The 25,049-nt window shown below is 37.8% G+C and overlaps 1 protein-coding gene and 1 long non-coding RNA gene across 3 annotated transcripts; one reads left to right on the top strand and one right to left on the bottom strand.

The window, feature by feature from the left end:
- Positions 1 to 437: 437 nt before the first annotated feature.
- On the top strand, positions 438 to 2,069 carry LOC121802859. Its single transcript, XR_006050862.1, has 3 exons — positions 438 to 684; positions 1,265 to 1,341; positions 1,429 to 2,069. It is a non-coding gene; the product is annotated as an uncharacterized LOC121802859 (long non-coding RNA).
- Positions 2,070 to 7,231: 5,162 nt separating this feature from the next.
- On the bottom strand, positions 7,232 to 23,233 carry LOC121805101. 2 transcript variants are annotated; one of them, XM_042204887.1, is made up of 16 exons: positions 22,885 to 23,233; positions 17,395 to 22,348; positions 17,085 to 17,273; positions 16,612 to 16,726; positions 15,131 to 16,187; positions 14,039 to 14,486; positions 13,566 to 13,619; positions 10,643 to 13,481; positions 10,436 to 10,549; positions 9,831 to 9,961; positions 9,478 to 9,570; positions 9,098 to 9,367; positions 8,655 to 9,008; positions 8,462 to 8,579; positions 8,026 to 8,101; positions 7,232 to 7,950 (listed from the first exon to the last, which is right to left on the bottom strand). In XM_042204887.1, exons 1-16 carry the CDS (start codon positions 23,124 to 23,126, stop codon positions 7,851 to 7,853), a joined length of 11,154 nt encoding a protein of 3,717 aa, XP_042060821.1. In that variant the 5' UTR covers positions 23,127 to 23,233; the 3' UTR covers positions 7,232 to 7,850. The 2 variants fall into 2 exon arrangements, with proteins under 2 accessions (XP_042060821.1, XP_042060822.1); XM_042204888.1 differs by having other exon boundaries at positions 8,462 to 8,576.
- Between the last annotated feature and the right edge of the window lie 1,816 nt (positions 23,234 to 25,049).

Raw genomic sequence — 25,049 nt, 5'->3', positions numbered from 1 at the left:
GCACGCACCCCACCATTTGGATCGCACTCGAACAAAAAGTGTCGTTGCTCGGAGACGTCGCTACTGTCACACATTCGTGCACAACGCAGCCATCTCCGTCGACTTTCGAGCTTGGGAAAACCTCTCTGTCCATGGCTGCTGCGTCGTCGTCGCTGCTGCGACGCCGGCTTCGCAGCGGCTGCTCTGGGGCGATCTCCGTCGCTGCTGCGTCATCGCCCCGAGCCGGATCACCGCTGATTAGGGGTGAGCAAAAAAACCGGAAATCGAATATCCGAACCGAACCAAACCGAAATTTTGAAATTCGGTTCGGTTATTTCGGTTTTTCGGTTCGGTTCGGTTCGGGCGAAGAAAAAAACCGAAAAACCGAAAAACCGAATTTATTTAATTATTATATTATATATATATATATATATATATATATATATTATTTAATTATAACTAAAAGACTAAAACTAAATGCCCTAAATCCTAATTGAGTAATCCGCCGCCAACCCCTCGTCCAACTCTCCTCTCCCTCTAATCCTAAATCCCTCCACCAACTCCATCGTCCTCCGTCGCCGGTCGCCGTCGCCCCTCGCCCTGTCGCCCCTCCCCAGCTCCTGTCGGCCCTCGCCACCTGCAGTTCGTCCAAGGGTACGAGCTAGACGAGGCAAAGCAACAGATCCACACAGTATCGCTGAGAGGGTATGCATAGTTGATTTGCCTAGAAATGATTTTACAATTGATTGCTCTATTTGTTTTTTTTGTTGCGATGTTGGTTGATTATATTTGGCCGGCAACAGTAACAAGTGTGGAAGGATTTTTGTTTGATTTCTTCAAATTCCAATGTGAAACAACATAAGTCATTTTATATGCTTGCAGAGGGATGAATTGTTTGATAGATTGTGGCTAGTTGAGTTTTTTATAAGAGTGAAACTGCATGTTAATTTTTGCTGGTTGTGAACAACAATCTTGAAGAAAGTCAATTAAATGGGTTTATTTAGTTAGCTGGAAGGTTTAATTTAGCAAAACTCTTATTGCAGTTGCGGAGAGAAAGAATTTTTTTCCATATTGGCAGATTCTCTCAATTAAATTTTTTTCCCGTATTGGCAGATTCTCTCAATTAAATTTTTTTCCAGATTCTATCAATTGAATTTCAGATTATTTTATTTATGTCAATTAAATGTAGCTGTTAAATGGCAGCCGCTGCTGCTGTGTAGATGAAGAAAGTGTTATACTGTTATGCTAATTTTGACATGTTTCGTTAATTCTTTCGTACTTGCAGATTTCAGATTTTATAAGTAAAAGGCAGACAGTTTTTCTCCACTCTACAACATAGATTATTCAGCATCAAGTTGTAATGTAAGTTATTCATTAATTTTGATGTAATTTATGTATTGTTAAGTTGCAAATTGATTGCTAAGTATCTTTGAAAATTTCTTATTACAGATGTTGTGTGATGAAAATGAAGCGGTTGGAGATACCATCGAAAATAATGCAACTGAAGATACTCCATCTGAGGATCCTCATGACAAAGGAGAGGCAAAAATATCATGTACTCTCCCAATTTGCCCGTGATATTCTAGCAGTTCCCATCTCCACTGTAGCATCTGAGTCCGCTTTTAGCACTGGTGGCCGAGTTCTTGATCCATTTAGGAGCTCTTTAAGTCCTAAAGTTGTCGAGTATCTTGTTTGTGGTCAAAATTGGCTTCGCAAATCTTCCAAATTTAGTGTTGAAGAAATTCTTGAAGATGTCCAAAAGATAGAAGAAGGTGGTTTTATACATTTAAATTTTTTGTTATTGATTATTTCATTTAAAGTACTTATATAACTCTTTTTTGTGTGGTATTGCATTGATGTTTACTCAAGATTCAACAAATTAATCAATCTCCATTATTTGTTGAAACTTGCTTGCACTTGGACAATATTGAAGACTTGTCATGGAACTTCATTTTGGATTTATTTTGATGTAATGTGTTGAAACTATTGAAGACATTTTGGTTGATGTTTTTTATTGTGGAATGTTGATTGTATATTTGTATTTGTTGGTTGATGCATTTGATGGATTAGGGATATTATCATTTTTATCATGTTATGTTTTGTAGGTTGAAAATTTCTAAGTTTCCGGACTGTTTTTTCTGTCTCCAGATTTTCGGTTTTTTTAATTCGGGTTTTCGGTTTTCGGTTTAAGGTTTTCGGTTTTTTATATTATTTTGGTTTTTCGGTTTTAGTTCGGTTTTTTAGTTCGGTTTTCGGTTTTTCGGTTTTCGGTTTTGGTTCGGTTTTTATTTTAGCCTAAATTCGGTTTTTCGGTTTCGGTTCGATTTAGGTAAAAAACCGAACCGAAACCCGAATGCACACCCCTACCGATGATCGCTGCTGCCATTCCCGCCGTATCTGCAGCCGCCGGTGCTGCTTCCGTGCAAACCACCGTCCTCGGCCACACGACTCATGGCCAGCCGTGAATTAATGCCAAAAATTGCATAAACAACCAAATTTTGTCATATTCCAAATTCACGTTTCGGGAATCATGAACAATTATTTATAAATTGCAACAACTCCATGTAATGATTACAAGGGATGGGATTATGGAGAATTAATTCCCCCAAATTGTTCAATTGCGCATAACACAAGTTCAAGCAGCTAGCAAGTTCTTCGTTCATACGTTATCATCCGAAAAATAATAACCACGCAATGAAGAAAAATATGCATTCAGGCAATTCACATAACATGAAATTAATCTACATAATAAGTGCCAAAAATTGGCTCTGATACCAATTGTTGGGGTTTGGAGCCCCTTGCACAGCGGAAGGCTTGTACAAAATAAATAAATTAGACGTAGGATCTATTTCACAAATTATGGGATTAATCTATTCACATGTTAACACTGAATTGCATGCAAGAACGCAAATAATTCATGCTTAAAGAATATAAATCCAAAAACATGAATTCTACGGTTTAGAGTTACCGATTTGATTCTCCAAAGAATCGTCGATTGCTCGCGCCTTCTCCACGATGATCTTCAACACTAGACCATGGATCTTCTGACTAGTTCCAGAACTGTATTTTGAAATCAGTGTGGGCTGATTTTATCAAAATATTAGGACTCGAATAAAGAAGACAGAACTTTCTCACGGAGGAGGAGCTGAAAAAATCACGGAGGAGAGCTGAAATTTTCATCCCCTACTGCAGAGAGGAGAGGGACGAAATTTTCTCTCTCACAATTAATTGTCTTTTCTGTCTAATTTATTCTTCTATTTATAATAGTTACATATTGGGTCCAGTCAGGGATCTATGGAAGGTTTTGGATATGGCCTCCCCCAATTGGCTTTTTACTAATTAAATTTAACCGATAATTTAATACAAGCTTATATTGGAATATTACGAGCAGCCACTACATAAGTAATATTGACCTCCCCATCCAAATCCGAAATTAGAAGCAATCCGGGTTTCCATTTTATTCATTATTTATTTCTCGCACTTAAGATATAAATGTCCATTAATTAATTAAAGTCTGCTATGGACTTAATTAATTAACATCTTATTAATTCCGAGAGTGAACTTAGCAAAAAAGACTTATTTATTATTCATGGAATAATTAAATTCCAACTGGTCAGTTTCCGAATAATAAAACCTTGTTCAAGCTCCTCTTGAGAACATTATCAAACGAGACTCACCTCACGCACGATTCAACATAATAGCAATCCTAGCACCGCTAGATATTAATCACCAATATCCAATATATCAGGATTCTTGGGTTGCGAAAAACCCGCACCTTTTGATAAGTCAAAGTAGTGCATAATCAATATCATATGCTCAATGCTAACGTATGTAGATTAAGAAATAGTATTTTATCAAGACCTAGTCTTTCAGTAGATAGCATAAAGACACGTCTTGCTGTTAGATCCATTTAGTGCTATAGCACACCAACGTCATCTTATTTCAATAAGGCTTAGAAATAATCGGACTGACATTGCAACCTTTCGCGATAGGTAGCCAAAGCCTATCTAGTTTGTGAAATTCTTCTTTTTCTTTTGCAAAGCATTGCATAGAACCAACAGTAGTTACCTTAAAGTGGACGATGCCCACAACCAGCCTACTAAGCAAAAGACTTAGGCTTTGTTTACTTATTATGCATTTAAATGTTTATAAAACATCTTATAAACGCACAAGTAAACACAATGTAATAATATACTGATTCTATTCGTGCAAACTGCTCGAATAATACTTTATCGGGTTATAAGTGGATTGTAGAGTTTTTCCGTATACAAGCAAGATTCTATTCGCGTGAACTTGCGCGAACTAGCTCGAAACATGCTTTTCAGTATACTAAACCTAACATATATAGCGATATTTTCGAGCATCAATAAATAAGGAAAAAAGTGGCTAAGTTTGGTAAATCTTGGGGATAAAGTAGGTCAATTATGTGCGCCGCGTTTTCCAGCGGGCCGCTGCACCTTGGCTAGCGGTTGTTTTGGGTTGATCCGTAGCCCCTGCCTCTCGAACAGCGGTCGCTACACTTAATTCCAGTGGTCGCTGGAAATCGTCCCGTAGCTTCTAGATCTTTTGGAGCGGTCACTGGGCGTGTTATTCGTTTCAGCACAACTTTCTCCGGAGCAGACCGCTAGTGGCTCAGCGGTCGCTGGTTGTGTTGCAGCAGACCGCTGGGCGTCTCGAATGCTCCAGATTTCCAACTTCGTCTTTAAGCTATCTTTTTAGGCTCAAATATGCACATTTCTCACAAAACACGTCAAAATACCAAAATATATAAAACATGCAAAATATGATTATGAAATGTGATTTTGACATTAAAAACGGACCAAATAAAGACCTTAAAACTGTGCAAAATCCGAGCGTATCAATTTTGATGTGAGACAATTAGTTTTAAACTTAAAAGAGAGTTTTCAACTTTGTTTGATTTCAATACAAAATCTATGTTTAGCCTAGTGGTAAATATGTCTTGAAAAATCACAGAGGTTTTATTGGTTCAAGCCCCAAACTCAACATTTTGTTTTTTAATTTTGACTTTTATTATACTTTTCTCATTTTATTCGATTTTTTTTATATATACTTTTTTTTCTAAAAGCATGCTTATTTTTTTATGGTAATGTAAATTTAATTTAAGTAATGTAAGTGCTTTTTCAATCAATGTAAGTGTTTTATATTTTGCTATTTATTATTTGAAAAAAAAAATTAATTAAATATAAAATTGGTTATTTCTTTTTTTAAATTAAGTAACTAATATTTTTCATTTAAGTTATTATTATAATGTGAAGCAAAAATACAAAATAATAACATTAAAAATTAAATGAAAAAATGAGTTTTAATTGATAGGACGAATACTAATCCGAACCAATGCAGAAGAAAAGGCCGAACTAAGAAATGCTGATGTGGTGACCACTAGTTTGCCCACCAGTTTGCCCACTAGGACAAACTAGTGGACCGACTATTGTGGATGCTCGAACTACGGTAGAAAATTGGGAGATTTAGTGGTAGAGATTCATGGTATAAAATCTCGCTCCACTAATGCACGTCTCAGTACATCATAGCCACATTCCCTTTTTATATTATTTTAAATATTATATAAACTCATGCATTCGTACTATGTAGTATTCCTCAGTGTTTTATTAAAAATAAAAAGTTTCGTGTGTGTCAGCTGGTCAAGTGATAGGGAAGTTAATAATGACTGAGGTCAAAAGTTTCGGGTCAAGTCCTCCGTAGCGCAACCTTTAAATATATGTTCATTTTATCATAAAAAAAACAAAACATTTTTTTTTCGGGTTGTCTCATTAAAACTTAGATGTTTCCTAAAATAGACACAATATTATCTTTACTTTTTCTTCTCTGTTATTTTACTCACAAAAATAACACTACATAAAATCTTGTGCCAAAAAGCAAACGTTTAATATTTATTGGCGGAACAATAATGATGCATAGGTTATTTAATTCAAAAGCAAATAAATTTTTAATATTTTAGTCGTGAAGCTTAATTGAAACAACAACAAATAGAGCAATAAAACTATAACTCTAGGAAATAACAAAGAGATTAAGAACATTGCTCCTTGTGATTCAATTTAACGGACAAATTAATCTGTAGGTTAAAGATCAACCTAAAAAAAGTTAGAATAATATCGTTGAGAGACTTGCACTGAACATTTTTAAAGAAAGTTAGAATAATATCGTTGAACACTGAAAAGATTAAGTCCCTACTCATCAATTTCCGAAGGATCAAATGTAAATATGCATTCAAGTTTTTTTGCGAATGAATTTTCGTATGTGTCAAAAGCAGAGTAATTGTAACCGAACTATATTTCCAAGTAGATGAAAATTTTTCACTCAATAGAGTACAATTCAATACATGAAGAAAACAATCTTAACAAATATACATTCTACTACATATCGAGCTACCGGTCAAGGAGCAACAAAACGATTGTTTCCGGCATTGAATCGTCGGTTCTCGCCGGTGATGAAGAAGGAGAGCCATGTTTTGGTTCTTGGCTTTTCTCATCGCTTTTCCTAAAACTTGATAAGAATGGGGTTTTTGCTCTCACCATTCCTCTCCTAGATTCTCTCATGCAATTGCAAACTTCACCTGCAGCCTCCCATTTCTTTTAGTACTAAAAAATATTTTCTTTTGCTTTGCTCTTCTTTTTCTCCTCTTCGTTAGATCGATTGTATTTATAGGGAAAGCTCATGAAGGTTGAGTTCACCACACACAAACAAACCCACATTGCGTGAGAAGATACCTTTTGTTGTGTAGCAAGAAAAATCAATGTGTGGAGGCTCTTAACACGCGGATAAATATACATGTCCCTCTAATATTCTATCAAAGCATGTACATGTCTTTGTGGTATGCGTGAATCTATGGGATTCAATGGAATATGCAAAACGAATCATGCTTTTCCAATATAAGATCCAAATTATTGGTTGGGAGGCTTGCTTCCATTCATTCGTTGTGGTCCAATTGACAGAGATGAATTTGCTGGGAATCAATTTGTCACATATGGCGATGAATTGATGGGGTACTCGAACCAAAAATATGTACCCCAACCATCCATGATTAAATGTCTTATATCTGACCAGCAAAAATTTTAAGAAATTGTTTGACTTTATAAAGTAAAGTAGAAGAAAAAATGTGATACCTACTTTTATATATTGATTTTATAATAAAATGTGAGTAAATTGAGTCGTACTTGTCGAATATAGTATAAGTAAAGTGGAACAGACGGACGAAAAAAGAAAAAATGTGACATTTAATGACAGACTGAAGGAGTATTTATTTGGGGCTGGTTGAAGGAGTGCTTGAAGAGTTAAATCAGTAGTGAAGATTTTTTGGGACAATTCAATATCACACTTCTCAAGTGAAATGCTGATGAGCTATGAGTCCTAAACACAACAATTAAGAGTCCTATAAGATTGCATGTAGTAGTTGGATCATATGATTTAGAAAGGGAGTTGAACTGTTGAACCGAGCTGCCTCTGACTGACCCCTTCGTTTCCGAAGTGCAGGTGGAACCCTTCAAATTTGAATCAAGAGCCAGAGGGGGATCACACCTGTGACACATACGCCACCATGGCACTTGACTTTCACGATCTTGACGCTGCATCTGTGGATCGCAAGAAGCACAATCCCAGAAGTTGTGTCTTCAGGATGGCAGAGAGCATTCACATAGCCACAATGGAAAGGCTCTCTCTTTCTCTCACTGAAATTGTGCTGACTTTCTTTCAAGAGAGCTGCTGCATTTATCCTAGGAAATATACTTGCATCTTCTTCTTGTATCCTCCATTTGGAACAAGATCTTTCTCATGGAGGTATATTTCCAAGGGAAAACTTTGTGCTTCCTGCCTGCTGATGAATAGCCCCTCGAAGCTCAGATCCAAGGCGTCCAACCTTCGTACATATTACAAAGGTTATCGATATTTGTTGCTTGCCTCAGGAGAAAATCTACTTGCTCCGGAATGCTGATTTCTCTGAGATATCCACGAAAAACATCCTGTGTCAAAATTCATGCATATTAGACCATTCATTACGAGGGAAGCAGATACCTGTTATCAGAAATATCTTGGCCATCAATTTTCATCTCTACTCGCCTTAAGACTGACATCGCATAAGCATTTTTTCCTGCAGCATGAAACTCCCATTTTAGAGGATGTTCAAGCATATAACAAATATTAAGATTTACAGACAAATTACAGTCTTCACTCTTCTCTATTGATATTTCACATAATAAGTAATCCCTCCGTTCCACTCAAGATGCCCACATTTCCTTTTTAGTTTTGTCGCACTCAAAATGTCCACTTTCTATATTTAGAAATAAATCCCTCTCTCCTATCCTCATTAAAATAGTATCCAATTACTTTTTTCTCTCTACTTACTCAACCTAACAACTCCTCCTAAAATCCCGTATCACTCAAGAATGTGGACATCTTGAGTAGTACAGAGGGAGTACAACATAACAGCTCAAGTTCCACTATTGTTTACCCATGTGTGGTCGATCAACAGTCTCTATGTGGTTGGAGGAAGTTTTCTGCAGTTCCTCGTCAACCTCCTTGTTTTCATCTAATATAGAATGTTCATATTTCACAGAACTTCTTTCCTGCTAAGAAAGAAATGTCTTTAGGCCCTGCTAGATACATCACAGAATGACAGAACAGAGAGCACAGACATAAAAAACCTGATTGTTGTTGGAATCTGTTTTTCCATCAAGTGATTCCAAAACTTCAGCAGCACCTGAAATTGGCTCAGTCACATCAAGATGACTGAAGCTATCCACAAGACCTGCCTCAGCAGAAGTAGCACCTGATTCTGCATGTCCACTTTTGATGCTTACAGGTGCAGATATCCACTCACTATCTGGCAAAGCAAGTTCATTCATACCAGCAGAAGCTTCATCATTATCTCCATCAGATCTGACGAACATATCCGTCTCCTCGGTATCGTACTCAGAACCAGGATGTGCAGCATCTTCCCCCAGTGGATTAATGTCCTGTGATCTTACTTGAAGACTTTCTCCTACACCTTCAAGAGCCTAGAAAAAAATATATCAAATTGGCTAGAATCATTACATATTAGCGCTACTAAATCACGTAGATTTTAGGAACTATTCCATTTCATTACTTTATGAAGATTGCCAGCATGAAGACCTGCAGCCCTTGCTAGCCTGGTCAAAACAGAGTAAAGCCCCTTAACAGATGACGTAAGAGGCGGTACCAAAGGCTTAATAACTTGTAAAGCCTCCTTGAGTCTATTATGATAAGATTGGAATATAGCTTGTCCATGAATGGGAGCTATCTCCAACTTATTCTCTTTCTCCAGAGCTATAGCATCAGTCATTGCAGAAACATCTTTTGACAGCAGAGACTCGAGTGGAATAAGGACTGCATTAGCCTATTAAAGTTCCAAAGCAAGTGTGGTTAAATACGGCACTTTCTTCATTTTCCTATCCAAGATCAGGAGAAAGAATCAAATGAACAAGATATTCGAGCCTAAAAGGAAACCTTTGAAAGATCATTCATAAGTGAAGAGTGTAATGCAGCAGCCTCTTTCCCCAAAATGTGAACATCCTGCAGACCTTCGGTTATAGCCAAGACCTGCAGCATATGCAGAAGTCAGTTAAGAATCTATACCAAATATTTGTATCCGTAAGTGTATTCTATATGTGGATTTGCCATCAATGTACATAATTGTGATTATTGAGTCACCAAAGTTGACTGATTCATATGAAAGTTCTATGGTGTGACATTTCAGTCAATTGCCCAGACTTGCATTTGTATTTATGATTTTCTGATTATGTATTAACACATCAGATGACTCTCAATTCATTTATAATATTTTCCAATATGCTAGTTACCTCTTCCAGCATAGAACCACATTCAGAAATCAGAGCACTATGGCCTCCAACAATGGCCACATATGAAGATAATGCCACACCAGCTTCGCAGGCAGAATCCCTCATTGCAATAAGAGTGTTCTGTAAATCACCTGCAAAATATGGCAAGTGAATACTCTGACAGGCGAAAAAAACTAGAGCTCCATGAAGTGCTTCCAAACCAAACAATCAGAGACTCTTCACCAATATCACACACTTGAAATGATTATCAAATGCTCCAAGAATCAAGGTTGAACCCTTGAATAGTTTTTTCAATTGTTTTAGAAGATAAGAATCTAAATCATGTAATTTGGTTAATAAAGTTGATAACAGTTATTAATATAGGAGAAATTAGGACAACTCAATACTGATATCAATATGAAAATATTCCAACACACACATGCACATCATTCATGGTTTTCAACATTAGATTAGAACCCCAGAAGTCAGGTTTTACATCAATGTTTAGATATTTCCGATGTAAAGTGAAAGAATAAAAGTTATTTAAGGCAGAACAATTTGTCAAGACCAGTGTTAAAACCGAGTAGGTTGCATCTAAAATTATATTTACTGGAAAGACATGTCACCTGAAGCAGACTTGGATTTCTGTGAAGCAATTGAAAGTTCATTAGTTACAGAAATTAAATCACTTGAAGCTGCTTCCATATTGCTTTGTGCAAGCATCCATTCCTTCTCAGCCCCTGAATAAGAAATAAGAAAAACTATGAGATCCTGGGAGGAGCCTCCTCTATGAACTAGTAGTGCAATTGAATGACAATTGAGTTGAAACTAACGTGTAAAGGAATGGTAGGCAACATCCAATTTTGTTACAGCACTTAAACAAGATTGTTGCCAATTTCCACCATCTGCTCCAGTCCTCAATGAGGAACTTTCACTGATAGTCCTATACATGCCATCCCTAGAAGCCTCAAACTCTAAAATTGAGATGCAAACTTGCATTATATACGATGCATTTTTTGAAGCTTCCTGCAAAAATTTCCTCCGTTTAAGCAAATGGTCATGGAATTCTGGTGGTATTCCAGCATTTCTAGCCAGAACATTTCCAGCAGAACCAGGATTTGGACCCCCACAAGCCCAGCTCATTGCCCTCTCAAGCTGCCCTTCAGCTGTGACAGAAGTTCCTTCACAACATTGTAGGGATTCTAGTGACCTAGCTATAGTGGAAACTGATGATCTCATACTTTCCAGCAATCTTGCCCTATTAGTGTTCAGTATAACAGATAATAAGTTATCCCCAGTGAAAATCTTATGAGAAATTAGCCTGGTAATTTCTGAGGGTCTTGAGTTGATGTTATGCATCCACTCCATCTGAGATACTTCCAAGCTGGTCTTCAGAAGTGCATCTTTAAGTTCTTCAGCCTGCCTCTTCATGCTAGAGGCTGCTGATGTAGCTGCTTTAAGAGTTTCATGTGCATTGCAGTACTCCTCAAGAATTAACTGCACACTTCTAGCAGCATCATAATCCATTTGAATTGTATCTTTCTCCATATCCTTAACTGACTCGCTCCTTTGCCTCATAATTTCAATCTGTCTGTCTAATATTTTCAAAAAGATTGGAGCCACTCTATCTTTCAAATATTTGGTAATATGCTCCTGAAATTGTATCCTGAGCTTTTTCTTTACTACATCAACAAGTTGATCAAATCCTAAATTCTCATCAAAAGATGCAGCCATAGCTTGCATGCAAGAATCAAGAAGAAGATCCACCATATAAACTTTCCAAATAAAGAAGGCATGACCCTGCAGTGAACCAGGCAACTTCCATATATATTCAGATACTGAGCATCCTGAATTTATGGAGTCCAAGAGATACGGTATTCTATTTGAGCTATGTGGAACAGGCCCAATTGACGACATCAATTCTTGATCAACAGATTCCAGCTCAGAGAAAGGCTCAAGTATGGCTGCCAGAAGTGCTTTCATTCTTAAGACATGTGGTTCATTTCCTGGTTCAGCAGTAAGAAGAGATTGTAAGCGAAGTTTCGAATCAAGCACAGCGCCATTAACATTTGCTTCTTTCTTCATTAGAGATGAAGTCCGTAGATCTTTATGGTTCCATGTCTGATGAAGTTTGTCCAGCTGCACTCTGCAAGCTTCTTCTTGAGATGCAAGCTCCTCAGCCTCTTCCCAGGATAAATGGTCCCTGCCCTTTACAGCAGCTTCCTCAAGAGCCAACTGTTTCTCTGTAATGAGACCTACCTTCACAAAGTAGTTGGACTCTAGTTCAATCAAGGATACTCTCTCGAGCTCAACCTGGATAAGCTGATCAAGAGCTGTATCTACAGATCCCCGAATCTGGGAGACTGATCCAAATATGTCCATAACATCACGCTTTAAAGAAATAGCAGATTGTATCACACTGGGTACAACTGCTTCAATCGTGTTCCCAAGAAGGTTTTTGCAAAGCAGAATACTGGTTTTAAAAACAGAAATCCAGCTCCCTTTCAAACTATCAGGATCAGCCTCAGTGCCCAGGATATCTAGTCCAACAAGGTATTTCAGCTCATTAATAAACTCAGTTACAAGTACACAGTTTTCTACTTGCTCTTCTAACTTACAGAAAAAAGATCCAAGATCAGACTGTGAGCTACGGTTTGTACTGCTATCCCTTTCATAATTATCCAGGCTGTGTTGCATCCTGTGCTTAACATTAGAAAACAGACTTATAATTGCTGCATCTAAAACATTCAGACAACTTTCTTTCTTCTCATCATTGTCCCAATGAAATGAGATGTTAGATGTTCCTTTATGTATGGATGGTTCAGAAAATGACGACTCTTCTTTTCTCTTGAGACCGGTGTGCTGCATATAGTTTATCAGGGAAGATAAAAGGCGTTCCTTAGCCTTTGATTCAGTTTCGGGACCAATGGAATTCACAAGTCCAGCGCATTCTTCTTCCAACCTCTCAATATCTGCAGCATACCTGGCTGCCCTGACGCACAGCTCCTCATAATTGCTTTTAGTAGAGTCAAACCTATCAGTGAGTCTGTCATTGACAAGTTCAGCACCCTGCCTTCGAGCAAATGATGTAATATCAGATGACAAATTGTTTAAAGAAAGCAAAACTTGCGCCCAGCCGTGCACTGGGCTGGATGTAAGGTAGTTCAGTGGAAGGATTCGCTGCAAAACTAATGAATACATTTGGAGTGTAGCAACTGCAGAAGAAAGACCATCATCCAACTCAGCCACTAAATTAGAAACTTCCCTATCTGTATCGTGGCACTGAATTTGTGTGGGTTCAGGAACTACAGTCAATGGAACTCCAGCAACTGTAACGGCAGCCGCAAGAGATAAAACTTCATTTGAACCAGTCAGCTTTATGCCAGCGTTGATCTCTGGAATTGAACTGCTTCTTAAAGCATCAAGAATCCTTCCATGCTGCTCAATCCAGGTTCCTGCCTCTTGGCCTATCTCCATTACCATGGTCTGTTCCTGACTTAACTGTTGAACCTGTAATTCAAACAAGGCACGGTTTTTTTCTGAATTGCTGGTTGCTTCAGCCACAAGTGACTTTCCGGATGACTCATATTGAATAAGTTCTGATCGTTCTTGGTCAGATTGATAGAAATCACTAGATACCATCTCATAATGGTTCAAAATGCTGGCAAACCTCTACATGAGATATATAAAGGTCAGAGAAGTTATCTTCAGTTTTACAAGCATGGAGATAAAGCAACATTACATCAATTCACAAACCTCAATAGCTGATTCAATTGCTGGTAAGGTAGAAACTAAAAGATCATGATGTTCCTGTAATAATTTAAAAATAGCAAGTCACTTGAATTTATAATATGACAGGAAGTTGTGTGTTAAACAAGCAGGTTTGGAGTAGATGATATCAAGACACTATAATTATAGGAAACATTATATAAAATTTTTAAATGCAAGTTTCCAGTTGCAACAAACAAGCCTGTAACTCAGTACAGTCAAGAAAACGTGAGCATGTGGACAAAGAAAGCAACTATAAAATTTTCTTTACAAAAGAAACACAATGAAAACCTCCAAGCTGAAGTATTTATTTGGAAAAATAGAAATAATCACAGTGATAACAAAATCTTGACGCTGAATCAATCATACATAAAAAAAAAGTCAAACGAAGTTAACATCAAGTACCATGTGTTGTTATGAGGAAGACCTAAGTTGAACACGAATGTTTGTTATATTAATACCTGTAAAGGAACATGGATTTCCTGGACACGTGACGCAAATAGGCTTAAGCTTACGGCAAGCTCCATGCCTTTCCTCTCCTCACCAACAACAGCTGCATCATCATGAAAATTTGCACGTGTCCACTCCACAAGTGGATCCCACACAAAAACATCTAACAGCATCAATATTATATCCTTATTCTTCCTTAAAACACCTAAAATAGCTTCACAATTAGCCCTGAAAGAGCCTTCAATGCCAGTTAGACCTAATGCTGCTTCAATTGTCTGAGTAAGGCGGAACGGAACAATTTCAGGGATCTTTAACCTTTGCCCCTTGTCAAAGCATACGTTATAATCAATATGCAAAATATCCCCAGTTGAAAAGTCTATAAGGATGTTATCCAAGTGTCTATCGCCGAGGCCAAGAATGTGGCCTACAATACTCATTGCTGCTACACTTCCAGAAAACCTGCAAAGGGACCAAAGCACTGCAGTGAATTAATACATAACATTCAACCAAATTAGAGAAATGCAATATTTCACCTATGTCACAGCTTAACATGTCCAGAAGCAGCCTAGTGTAACAGCTAAGTCAAAACTCAAAAGCACGACAGGAATCCTCTGATCAAGTAAAAATGATTATATTAACTGATCCTAAGGGTTGTTTTTTATTCAAAAATATGCCATCAATTGGTGCAACTTTCTCTCTTCACTCGACCTAAATTTACTGTGGAGTAGTGGTCATAGATTGTATTCTGAAATCCCCATTGTTGTCACTACAAAATAAAATGGTATAGAGAACAACTAAATATTTCTGCATTTCTGCATCAACAGCCAACTCAAATGTTATGATCTGGACATAGACAGCGCATATAGTGCCACCAAGTATTATCTTAAATTCCCAATACACTCCAAGTTATCATGCAGCAAACTTTAGAGCGACTGAAGTGAAAATTAATCAACACGATGAATGTAGAAAATGAAGTGCTGCAAGGCATCATTGTAACATAGAAATCCATGAAGAAAGTAAGATATAAAAAGCACCAAAGAAGCATAAATTGTGCATCCTGAACATAGAGCATGATTAAGGTATTTTGGAGATGACACAAGTACCTTTTTAATTTTGAACTGAAGGCTTTAAATCCTTCACTGGAGCACCAAAGCTCCTGATGCAGAAGCTTCTTAGGAGTCTCATTCATAAGATCTATAAGAACTTTCCGCTTCACATCATGAGGCCAGTCTCTTCTTGATATAACTCTTCTTATGCCTTTCTCTTTAAGTGCTGGCATAATTTTTCCATAAAACATATCACTGGGCCGGGGAACGGGAGGAGGCGGCGCTGCAGCATTTGTACCAGCACCCGGTGCAGAAAGCTGTTGTAGCTGGGCTCTTTCCTGCCATGATTTAAAAACAGAATAAATGCTGACAACATTATCCACCCATTGGATCAATCCAGCTCGGCCGCTAATAGGCGTTACAGAGTAATAATGGACACTAAGTGACTGCCTACGTGTTGCAGATGATGATTGCAGAAAACCATTTACAGATTGCAGTAGCTGCATAATTCTGGCATCAAGGCGCAGGTCTTCTCGTCCTTTCAAAAGATATGTATACTTCAAACCATCAGAACCCATGATAATGAGTTTCTTTGGCTTAGTTTTAGTTGGTAAAATGGTTAATTGTTCAGAGAAAGAAGCAATCATTATTATTTCCTGGTGAAAGCTGTCTAAGAGACCTTCTGATTCAGATAACACAATTTGCTTCTCAAGACCAGGCATTGGAGCGTTAGTAGAAGACAGCAATGCCAACTGTGGGGCAACCTCTCCAAAAGAAATTGAGGACTTCCTCTGATAAGATGCCAAGGAGGTCGCAACAGCCTCGAATGGTCGCCAAACCTCTCCTAATGCTGCAATAGATGCAGGGGGCGTCTTAAATTTTGCGAGAGCTGATCTAATTTGCACCTGATACTCCTTAACAAACCAAACTTCATGAGGCGTTTGAGGTTCCCGAGCAGTGGACATCAAACGCCGCTCTAATACCACAACAATGGGAGCCATCATAGCTGAGTACTTCGCAGCATTAATTTTATTCTTCTGACCATGAGTGAGAGTAGTACTTTCTGCAATTCGTGCAGCCTCCTCTTTCAACAAACTTATGCGCCTCATCACATCTAACAGATGGAAAAATAAGAAAGCAAGTTAAAACGACAACACTCAAAATATGGTTACTTATCAAAATAGATTAAAGCAGATTGCCAAGTAAGGGAAAACACATTTGTTGGCCATAGCTGCCTATCTATACCACATTCCTGAAACCAACAACAATGGCTCACCCTCGTATAGGACGAGGCAGGAGTGCATAACAACCATATGGATTGCATGAAAATCTGGATTTCAATCAAGAATTGCTAAATGTTTATCCATATCTGTGTCTTAACACATTCCATTACTAGAATTTTCCAGAAAACCAATCTACATTATCTTACGCAACAATTATTAGCAGCCTGTAAAATGTTGTAAATAATACGACTGATAACCAGCCAAACCAAGTATCAAGTCAAAGCAGCAACACCAAAGAGAGGAAAAAACTTTCACCTGGATGAAGATCCTGGAGTGTACCCAGCCACAACTCCTCCCAAAGGACAGTTACATTTTCAAGCTCTTTTATAATCAGCTGAGCATCATGCACTAAATTTGGGTAAAGCTTTTTCTGCATATAAAATAACATGCAAGGTTCAAGTACAATTTATTAACATCAAGTGTATACTGTATATGATCTCGTAGGGTTATAACTAAAACCAACTACGTAATAAACTTGCACTGATTGTAATAGGAGTGACTATATAGGAGTTTATTCTATTCAATTTGTCTCCTGCCCCCAGGAATATGTGATAATCAAGCTACATCTGATAGCTGTGAAGGTAAAAATGTGCTTTCATACAGCATACCAAGTAGCTATATGCCATCCTTATTCCAGCATAAGTTAACTATTTAAGTTATCAAAAAATTATAACCAGATTCAAATGGGTAAAGCAAGCTCAAACAATATTGTAAAAATATTTGCTAACCAAGTAAGCAAGAATCCTCTGCAGCTCCTCAGAAAGTCCCTTCTCTGGTGAATTTGCATCGACGAGGGTTGGGTATACCAGTGACCATGGAGAATGTTTAGCCAACATGGCAAGCAATGACTCTAACTGCTTTCTCACCACTTTATCTGGATGAGAACTTAATTGAGCAAACAACTGAGGTGCTATTTCCTTCATGCGTGAAAATGGGATCAGTATTTCGTTGGGGATGGGTAGGGAAAGAAAAAAAGAACAGCAGGGCAGTATTGCAAAACATTCAATGGTTATTCATGAATTCACAAATATTGATTACCTGCCATGGTAGCAAAGGAACTTTTGACAGAGCTGGCTCAAGATTATCTTGCAATTCGACTCCATAGTTGACCAGAATGTCTAGTACATAAAGTGTAGCCCTCAGGGTGTAACTCACATGCTTATACTTCATCTCAACATCATGCCAAGTTGATTGACAATCAGAGCTTTTAAAAGATGAACATGAAAGATAATTTATAAATGCTTGAGCAGCTTGACCAAAGAGAGAAACTCTTCTCCTACGCAAAGACCACCAAACATTAACCAAATCAGTCACCAATGGTACTAGTTTGTCCATACCTGCAGCAACTTTAAAAGTTAGAAAGCATTTCTTCAACTGAGAAGACAGTGCAGCAGATAGGTCATCCCTGCTACAGTTCTCTGCCCCAGGTACTCCAGCAGCATTTTCAATAACATCTATTATTTGCTGCAGTAAAGACGTCCTTTCATTCTCATAGTCTGTGCTTTCAGCAACAGATACCTTACCATCTGCACTCTCTTCATGTAACTCCTGGTAAGACGTTACTGGAATTAGCTGTAGAGTTACTTCTTTAACACACGATTTCTCTTCATCCGTCAGACTAAACCTATGAGGTTGAATTTCAGGAGCAAGGATGGGAGAAAAAGAACAAGAACGAAGAGCTGCATCCCCATTAGAGTAGACTGATGTTTTAGCTTGAGTATAACACCATGAAGCATACAAAATCCAAGACTTTCCCATCATAGGGCACAGAAGTGTCGAAGACTTTCTAGCAGTACCAACAAGTTCATCTATGATAAGATTTAATCGAGATTTAGAACCTTGATTGCCATCAAAAGAGGCAAGTGTGCCTTTGCTGGGAGACGAAAGTTCGCTCTTGCTAAAGTCTGCTTGCATCTTGTAAACAATATCCTCCAAATTTTTATTTATACGATCTTCAAGCAACCAGTTTGAAAGTTTTAGGCATGCCTTGGCCTTCAGAACATTATCTTGAGAAATGCATGCCGCTGTAGAAGAAAGCATGGAAGGGCACACAATAGACCATACGCTTTTATATGCATCTTCAACCTTGTCCTCAACTCGCATGAGTAGAATATTTTCATATTCGAGACTAGAGATGAAATAATCATGAGTAATTTCATTAGAGTATGATAAGAACTGGCCGTCGAGATAGCTGATGAGACGGGTAGCTAGCATTAAGTTCTTCTGCTTTCGTGCTAAAATCACTAAATTCTTACAAAATTCAAGAGTAACCAGAGAATTTGAGAGCGTGTTCTGACAAACACGCAAAACATTAAGCCACAAACTGCAGTCCTGGTGGACTTGGTTACAAGGAAACTGCATGGTTTCAATATATGAGCTTAACAATGATGGAAAGTGCTTTCCCTGACTGTCTCCAAGTTTACAACCTTCCTCGAATGCAGAAATGCAATACAACTGATTGACAAGTGGTGCTGCCTCCACCAGTCCATCAAGTGGCAAAACAGACACCGACTCTTCCAACATTGATTTAGCCTTTTGCAACTCACTAGGCACCTTTTCCTCCTTCCTCTCATTGTGGTGAAGCATTGCTTGCAAAAGCATCTGCTCACTTCTTTGCAAAGCCAGCTTGGGATCAAGGGTGAGTTCGTTGCTACTTTTGGGGGTCAAGTCAAGGTACGACCAAGCTGCCTGGAAATCTCCCTCGTCAAAACGAGCTAAGGCTTGAATTGAATTTAATTCATTCCCTGTGGTAGTCAAAGCACCAGAATAACTCTTCCCGGCGTACTTAGCACGAATATTTTGCAGCTCCAGCAGCCAAGAATCAAGAGATTTCCAATCAGAAATAGCTGTATAACTCTCGATTATACGTGCAATGGCATACTGTACACCATCAGAACCCAAAGAAGTGATTGATTCTTCAGTCTGTAACAAACTAATGAAGTGAGCAGCTGCTTTTTCATGCTGGCCCCTTGCCTGATAAACAAGCCCAGTAATCCATGAAAAGTGCCTCCAGTCTGTATTTTCAATAGAACCTAGGGTTTCATTGGCAAACAAGGGAGAGAATACCATGGCTGCCCATTTTTGTAACCCAATCAAAGCCTCTGGTTCATACATCTTACACAAAGCCAGTGCCAAATTCCGAATGATTCTGAAAATATCCCCAGCATATCTCCCTCTAATAGTCTGCAGATTTTCAGTCACCTGGACTCTAGACTTATCTGTCAGTGCAGAAGCCACAATGTTGCTGATATCATGCAAACGTAACATACAGTAATGAGTTGTAGCATCATGACATTGGATTGCAACTCCAGCATCCATCATCGGTTCACTTATTCGAGAAAACCACTCCTCGCAAACTTTTTTATTAGCTCTGAAAAACAATGAACTGGTCTGTGAGGTGGATGGTAAGACCATTGACCCTTCATATGCATTATATACATTTTTCTTCAAGGCCTCAACAAATTCTAGTAACAATCTCATAGGCAATAAATGAGCATAAGAACCTATTATATTTAAAGCTCCATCATTTTGTGATGTCTCCATCTGTAACAAATGAGAAATGTCAAGAAGCATACGCTCCAAGGCAGCAAAAGTTTGAGTTGGCCCCCCAAGATTAGTTCGGAGACGCGTAGTAATGCAAAATCTAGCAGCTTCATGTACAGCCCACCACGCACCAGCAAGATGATTAACAGAACAAATTTTTTCAAGAATGTCTTTTTCAAATTTGATGTCCCACCATAAACCACTAGCATCAATATTTTCTACTTCCTCTGCCTGAATGTATTGGTGATTCTTTTTGCTCCGGGAAGTATGAATGAGTCGCTGGATCCAAGAAGAGAGGGGTACTTTCCATCTCTGTGAAATATAACTCAAGATAGAAACAAGTTGCTGCGAGTGGAATTGCTGGGGCAGCTGCTTTAAGGCAAAAACTTGCTTCCAGTGCAAAAAAGATCTATTGGTCAATAGAGTAAGTTGAGGCTGGCTTGTATTAGCTGCTCCGCAACCACAAAGACCACAAACATATACTGTTGTAGGTAAAACATGAGAAAGCAACTTAAGATAAGCATCTTTTAATTCCTTTTCTGGATCAGCAAGTTTTTCAAGGATCACTTCAGCAAGAATAGGGAAGTGCATGGGATGGATAACTTTTGCTCTCATAAGCATCTCAAGAACTGTTGCTACTAGATATCTGACTTCTGGTTCCCTATCTGAAGCAGCAGCCAGAGTTGATAATAGCAAAGCCTCAGTAATTTTCCAGGATGAAACTACTTGACAAGGGTAAGATGGAGCTTTTGCATTTCTATATATGTCAATAACATTTTCACAAAAATTTTGCATCCATTTTAGGGCTTCTACTTTGACTGCCAAAGGAGAAGAACTATCAAGAGCTCTTATAAGTAGTTTGGAGTACCTTCTCACATGACCAAGAACCCTTGCTGGATATGGAACTCTAATGTTCTCCTCCTCCACATGTGTCAAAGATGATGTGTCATGAGAACTCATCAAGGTATTTTCTTTTCTTGTGAAGCACTTGCCCATGAACTCAATAGCAGCAAGCCGTTCCAATGTTCTTAGAAGAGTAACTTGTAATAATACACTGCTTTGGATAGGAAAGCTAAAGGGATCAAACTTATTAATTAAAAATGATGCCAGCTTTTCTGCTCTGCCAACAAACCAAGCAACAGCTTCTGCTTGTCTAATGAAACTATCATCTCCCCCTACAGAAACACAGCTCAAGAGTACTTGCAAGTCAAACTTAATTAAAACAACCAATTCGGATTTAGAATAACTTCTGGAATCTACTGTCCATTCGTGCTCACCCCCTTTGCATGAATTAAGTTCAAGCCTGCTCTTCAATGACTGTAACTCTTCAAATATAGAATCAATGGTTTTCTCAACAACATCATTTTTTCTATGTTGAAGCAAGAAGATATATGTAGCTGCAGCACTTCCAGTCACGAGGTGATTTGGATGTAAACGGAACTGAAATATGGATTTATCAAAATGTAGTATCTTCTGCACAGACAATGGTGTAAGACCAAGCTTTTGAAGTGACAACAATTGCAGATTAGTTTTCAGAACACCATGAACCTGGAATGAAGAAATCTTTTTGGTATGAACTGGATTTGCATTCTCCAATTCTAAACTTTGGAACAATACATCCACTGCGAGAGAGTAAAACATAGAAAACCTTTCACCCAATATTTCTGCCAACAATGTCAAGCATCTCCAGGAATCTTCAACCCATTTGGACCATCCAAATTTTCTTCCAATCATAGACAAGCATCTAAGTAAAAGAGGCACCATTTGGGAAAGGGGTTCACCTATTTGTTCAAGAAAATTAATTTCCAGTAAACCAGATGCCAGGGATTTTAAAACTGTACAGAAGCAAGATAATAGGGAAAGCAATCTTTTGAATTGTTGAGGACTACCAGGACATCCATCCTGGAGTAACAAATCCATATCACCTAAAAACTTTGAAAGTAATCCCAGAGAAAATTGCATATTATTTACCCAGTGTTTCTGGAATTGTAAGAAACTATCCATGATAACACGCTTATCGGACTCAACAACATCTGGAACCATTGCCCACCCAAGAAGTAGATCAACAATGTCCATGAAGTGAGGTTGGAAAACTCTAATAAACTTCAATGAAATCAATGTTAATACACCAAGAATCCTGGGAAGTACACTCATGGAGGTTCTCTCATCCTCAAGAAGTTCCTGGCAGGCTTTAAGAATTGGCAAAGCATATCTCTCAACAGCTCCACCCTCTCCAACATTAAGAAACTCATGAAGGCTCACCAAAGCTAATTCTGAAGTTCCATTGCTTGTATTGCTCAGAGAGGGCAACGACCAACCAATAAAACGATCAATCAAACTGCAAAGTAAAACATTGTTCTGCCTTCCATTTGAGGATAGCAAGAATGAACTCAACACAGAACACAAAGCTCCATATGCTGCTGCTGCTGCATGACGCACTGAATACAATCTACAGGAAAAGTCCAAATGAATAAACCAGTAACACAAGCTACGAAATTATGCAAAATTAAGCCACCCAAAGCAGGTCTAGTACTACAACTGATGAGCATTGCGCACTCATCTAATTCAGACTACATCAAACTTTAAATCTGCCTTACAAATGGGAAATCACACATAGCAAAATGCTGAAATCAGATATGGAAATACTACATGGCTAAGCATCAAGTGGTATCAACAGGCATACACACAACTTTTCCATCTTTAATATATCGATTGACCCTATGTCGCATATCATTGTCGTCAGACCTCACGCTAATTTTCAATCAGATAGTGTCATGCTTTATTTATAAGTTAGCAAATTGTTACTTACTTTTCTCAATATGATTAATAACTCAGCTAGAAATAAACAGCGTTCCAAGCTGATACTGGCTATAAATAAACTATCCAAACTGCAATGATTCGCCTAGAAACTGACCGTCGCAAAACATCCGTCCAGGAAATTAACTCTACATAGCAAATATCGAGAGAGAGAGAGAGAGAGATTACTTATCGGTTAGCAGCTGCGAGAAGCCTTGAGCGAGAAAGGAAGCGGAATGCGTAACTAGGAGTGAGTTTGGGGGGTAAAGTAGGGCGCGATGAAGAGAAGTGATGGCGGCGAGGCGAGAGGATTCGTCTTCCTCAGAAGGCGGAGAGGAAGAAGTAGGAGTGGTTGTGGTGGAGTCGTCCTTGGGCAGCGCAGCCGTGAGGAGCGCCGCGAGTTGCTGCTGTTGGTGGTGGAGGCCTTGCATAATATCTCCACCGCATCTCCTATCTACTTCTACTTAGAATCGAGCAGCTTCATTCACTTGTGTAATCAACAGCAGCGGCGCCGGAGCAACGAGACTTTTCCTGATCTTCTTTTTCTTTTCCCTTTTTCCTTCTCTTATTAATTCTACTCCAGATTGCCGTTACTACGGCCCACATTAAAAATATTGGGCCCAACTTTTTTTAGTAGTTAATTACTACTATGTCTGCTAATTTCATATATTTTTTAAATCGAATAAAATCAAATTCTGAATTATAATATATTTAGTTTTATTTAAATAACTTAATTTTATATGTAGTCTGGTGTACTCCTCAATCCTCGGTATATGTTTAAATTCTGAATTATAATATATTTAGTTTTATTTAAATAAATTAATTTTATAAGTAGTCTGGTGTACTCCCCAATCCTCGGTATATGTTTCAGTATTCATTTTGATACCTTCATTATTAATTATCTCATTTTTATTTTTTCATAATAAAACTTGCATTTTACTAACTCATTTTATTCATATTTATCTTGTAGAATTAACATATAAAAATAGAATTTACATTCCACTACTTTTGTACACCTACTTTCTTCAACATTTCTTAAAACTCATGTCAGGTCAAGTAAGACACATAATGTGTTGGTGGATTTCTAAAAATTAAAAAATAAAATTAGAATTAGCTATTTTTGAAACGTTGATTTGAACACAAGACTTTTGGTTTTTCACATTAACCACTGTACCACTAAATCAATCCACGCACATAAAGATTTTTTATTATTGTGATAATTAATAGAGGTGGAAGTGAAAATGTTTTTGAAGATAAATTAATTACCCATCTAAAAATTTTAGAAGTTAAATACCTGAAAAAGTTAATATTTGATGAAGATAGTGTGCTTAAATACCCATCTAAACCTCGATAATTATGACGTTGTGGCAAACTCAAGGGAACCGCGAGATCACAAGGTAAGCAAGCACATTGAGAGGAAGTATCATATAATTCGTGATATAGTGTAGAGGCAACATAGAAGTGGTCAAGATTGTGTCAAACAACAACTTGGCAGATCCATTCACAAAGACACTATAGACCAAGATGTTTGAACGGCATGTGGATGGAATGAGAGTCAGACTGATCACAGACCTAGACTCGCTTTTAGTATAAGTGAGAAGATTTTGCAGTTTGTATACTTGAAAGCATGTACTTTTCGAGTATAAGTGGGAGATTGTTAGAGTTTTGTATACTTTAAAGCATATTTCGAGTGATTGTATTTTATAAAAACTTTGTTTATTTTCCAATCACTGAAATAAATTATTTATTACAATGTGTTATATTTGTACCTTTATAAGATGTTTTGCAACATTTAAATGTATAAGAAACACATAAGTGAAAGTCTTTTGCTGAAGTAGACTGTTTGTGAACATGATTCACATTAAGGCAACACAGTCCGCAAGATTTCCTTGCCTTAAGGAAATAAATGACGCTGATGTGGTACGACACTTAGGGGATCTAACAGTGAGACAAGTCTTTATTGCTATTTACTGAAATACTAGGTCCCCGTGATTATTACTCCATCTGTCGCATTAAAAATGAAACGTTTTCCTTTTGGGCTATGTTAGAGTTTGTATACTAGAAATCACCTTTCGAGTGATTGAATATTGTAAAAACTCTTATTTTTTTACAATGAATAAAACAGATTATTTTTGTCGTAATATTGTTATGTTTTATGGATGTTTATTGCATATTTAAATGTATAAGTAAATTAACAAAGTCTAAGACTTTGTTTTAGTAGACCGGTTGTGGGCGACGTCCACTTTAAGGTAACATGGTCAGTTCTGAACAAAGAAAAAATAAGAATTTCATAACCTAGATAGGCCTAGACTATCTATCGTGAAAGGTTGCAATGTCAGTCTGCATATTTCTAA

This window comes from Salvia splendens, chromosome 5 (assembly GCF_004379255.2).
Source record: "Salvia splendens isolate huo1 chromosome 5, SspV2, whole genome shotgun sequence".
Taxonomy (NCBI): domain Eukaryota; kingdom Viridiplantae; phylum Streptophyta; class Magnoliopsida; order Lamiales; family Lamiaceae; genus Salvia; species Salvia splendens.
The sequence above is the reverse complement of the archived record's forward strand: the minus strand, read 5'-3'. Positions and strand labels throughout refer to the sequence as shown.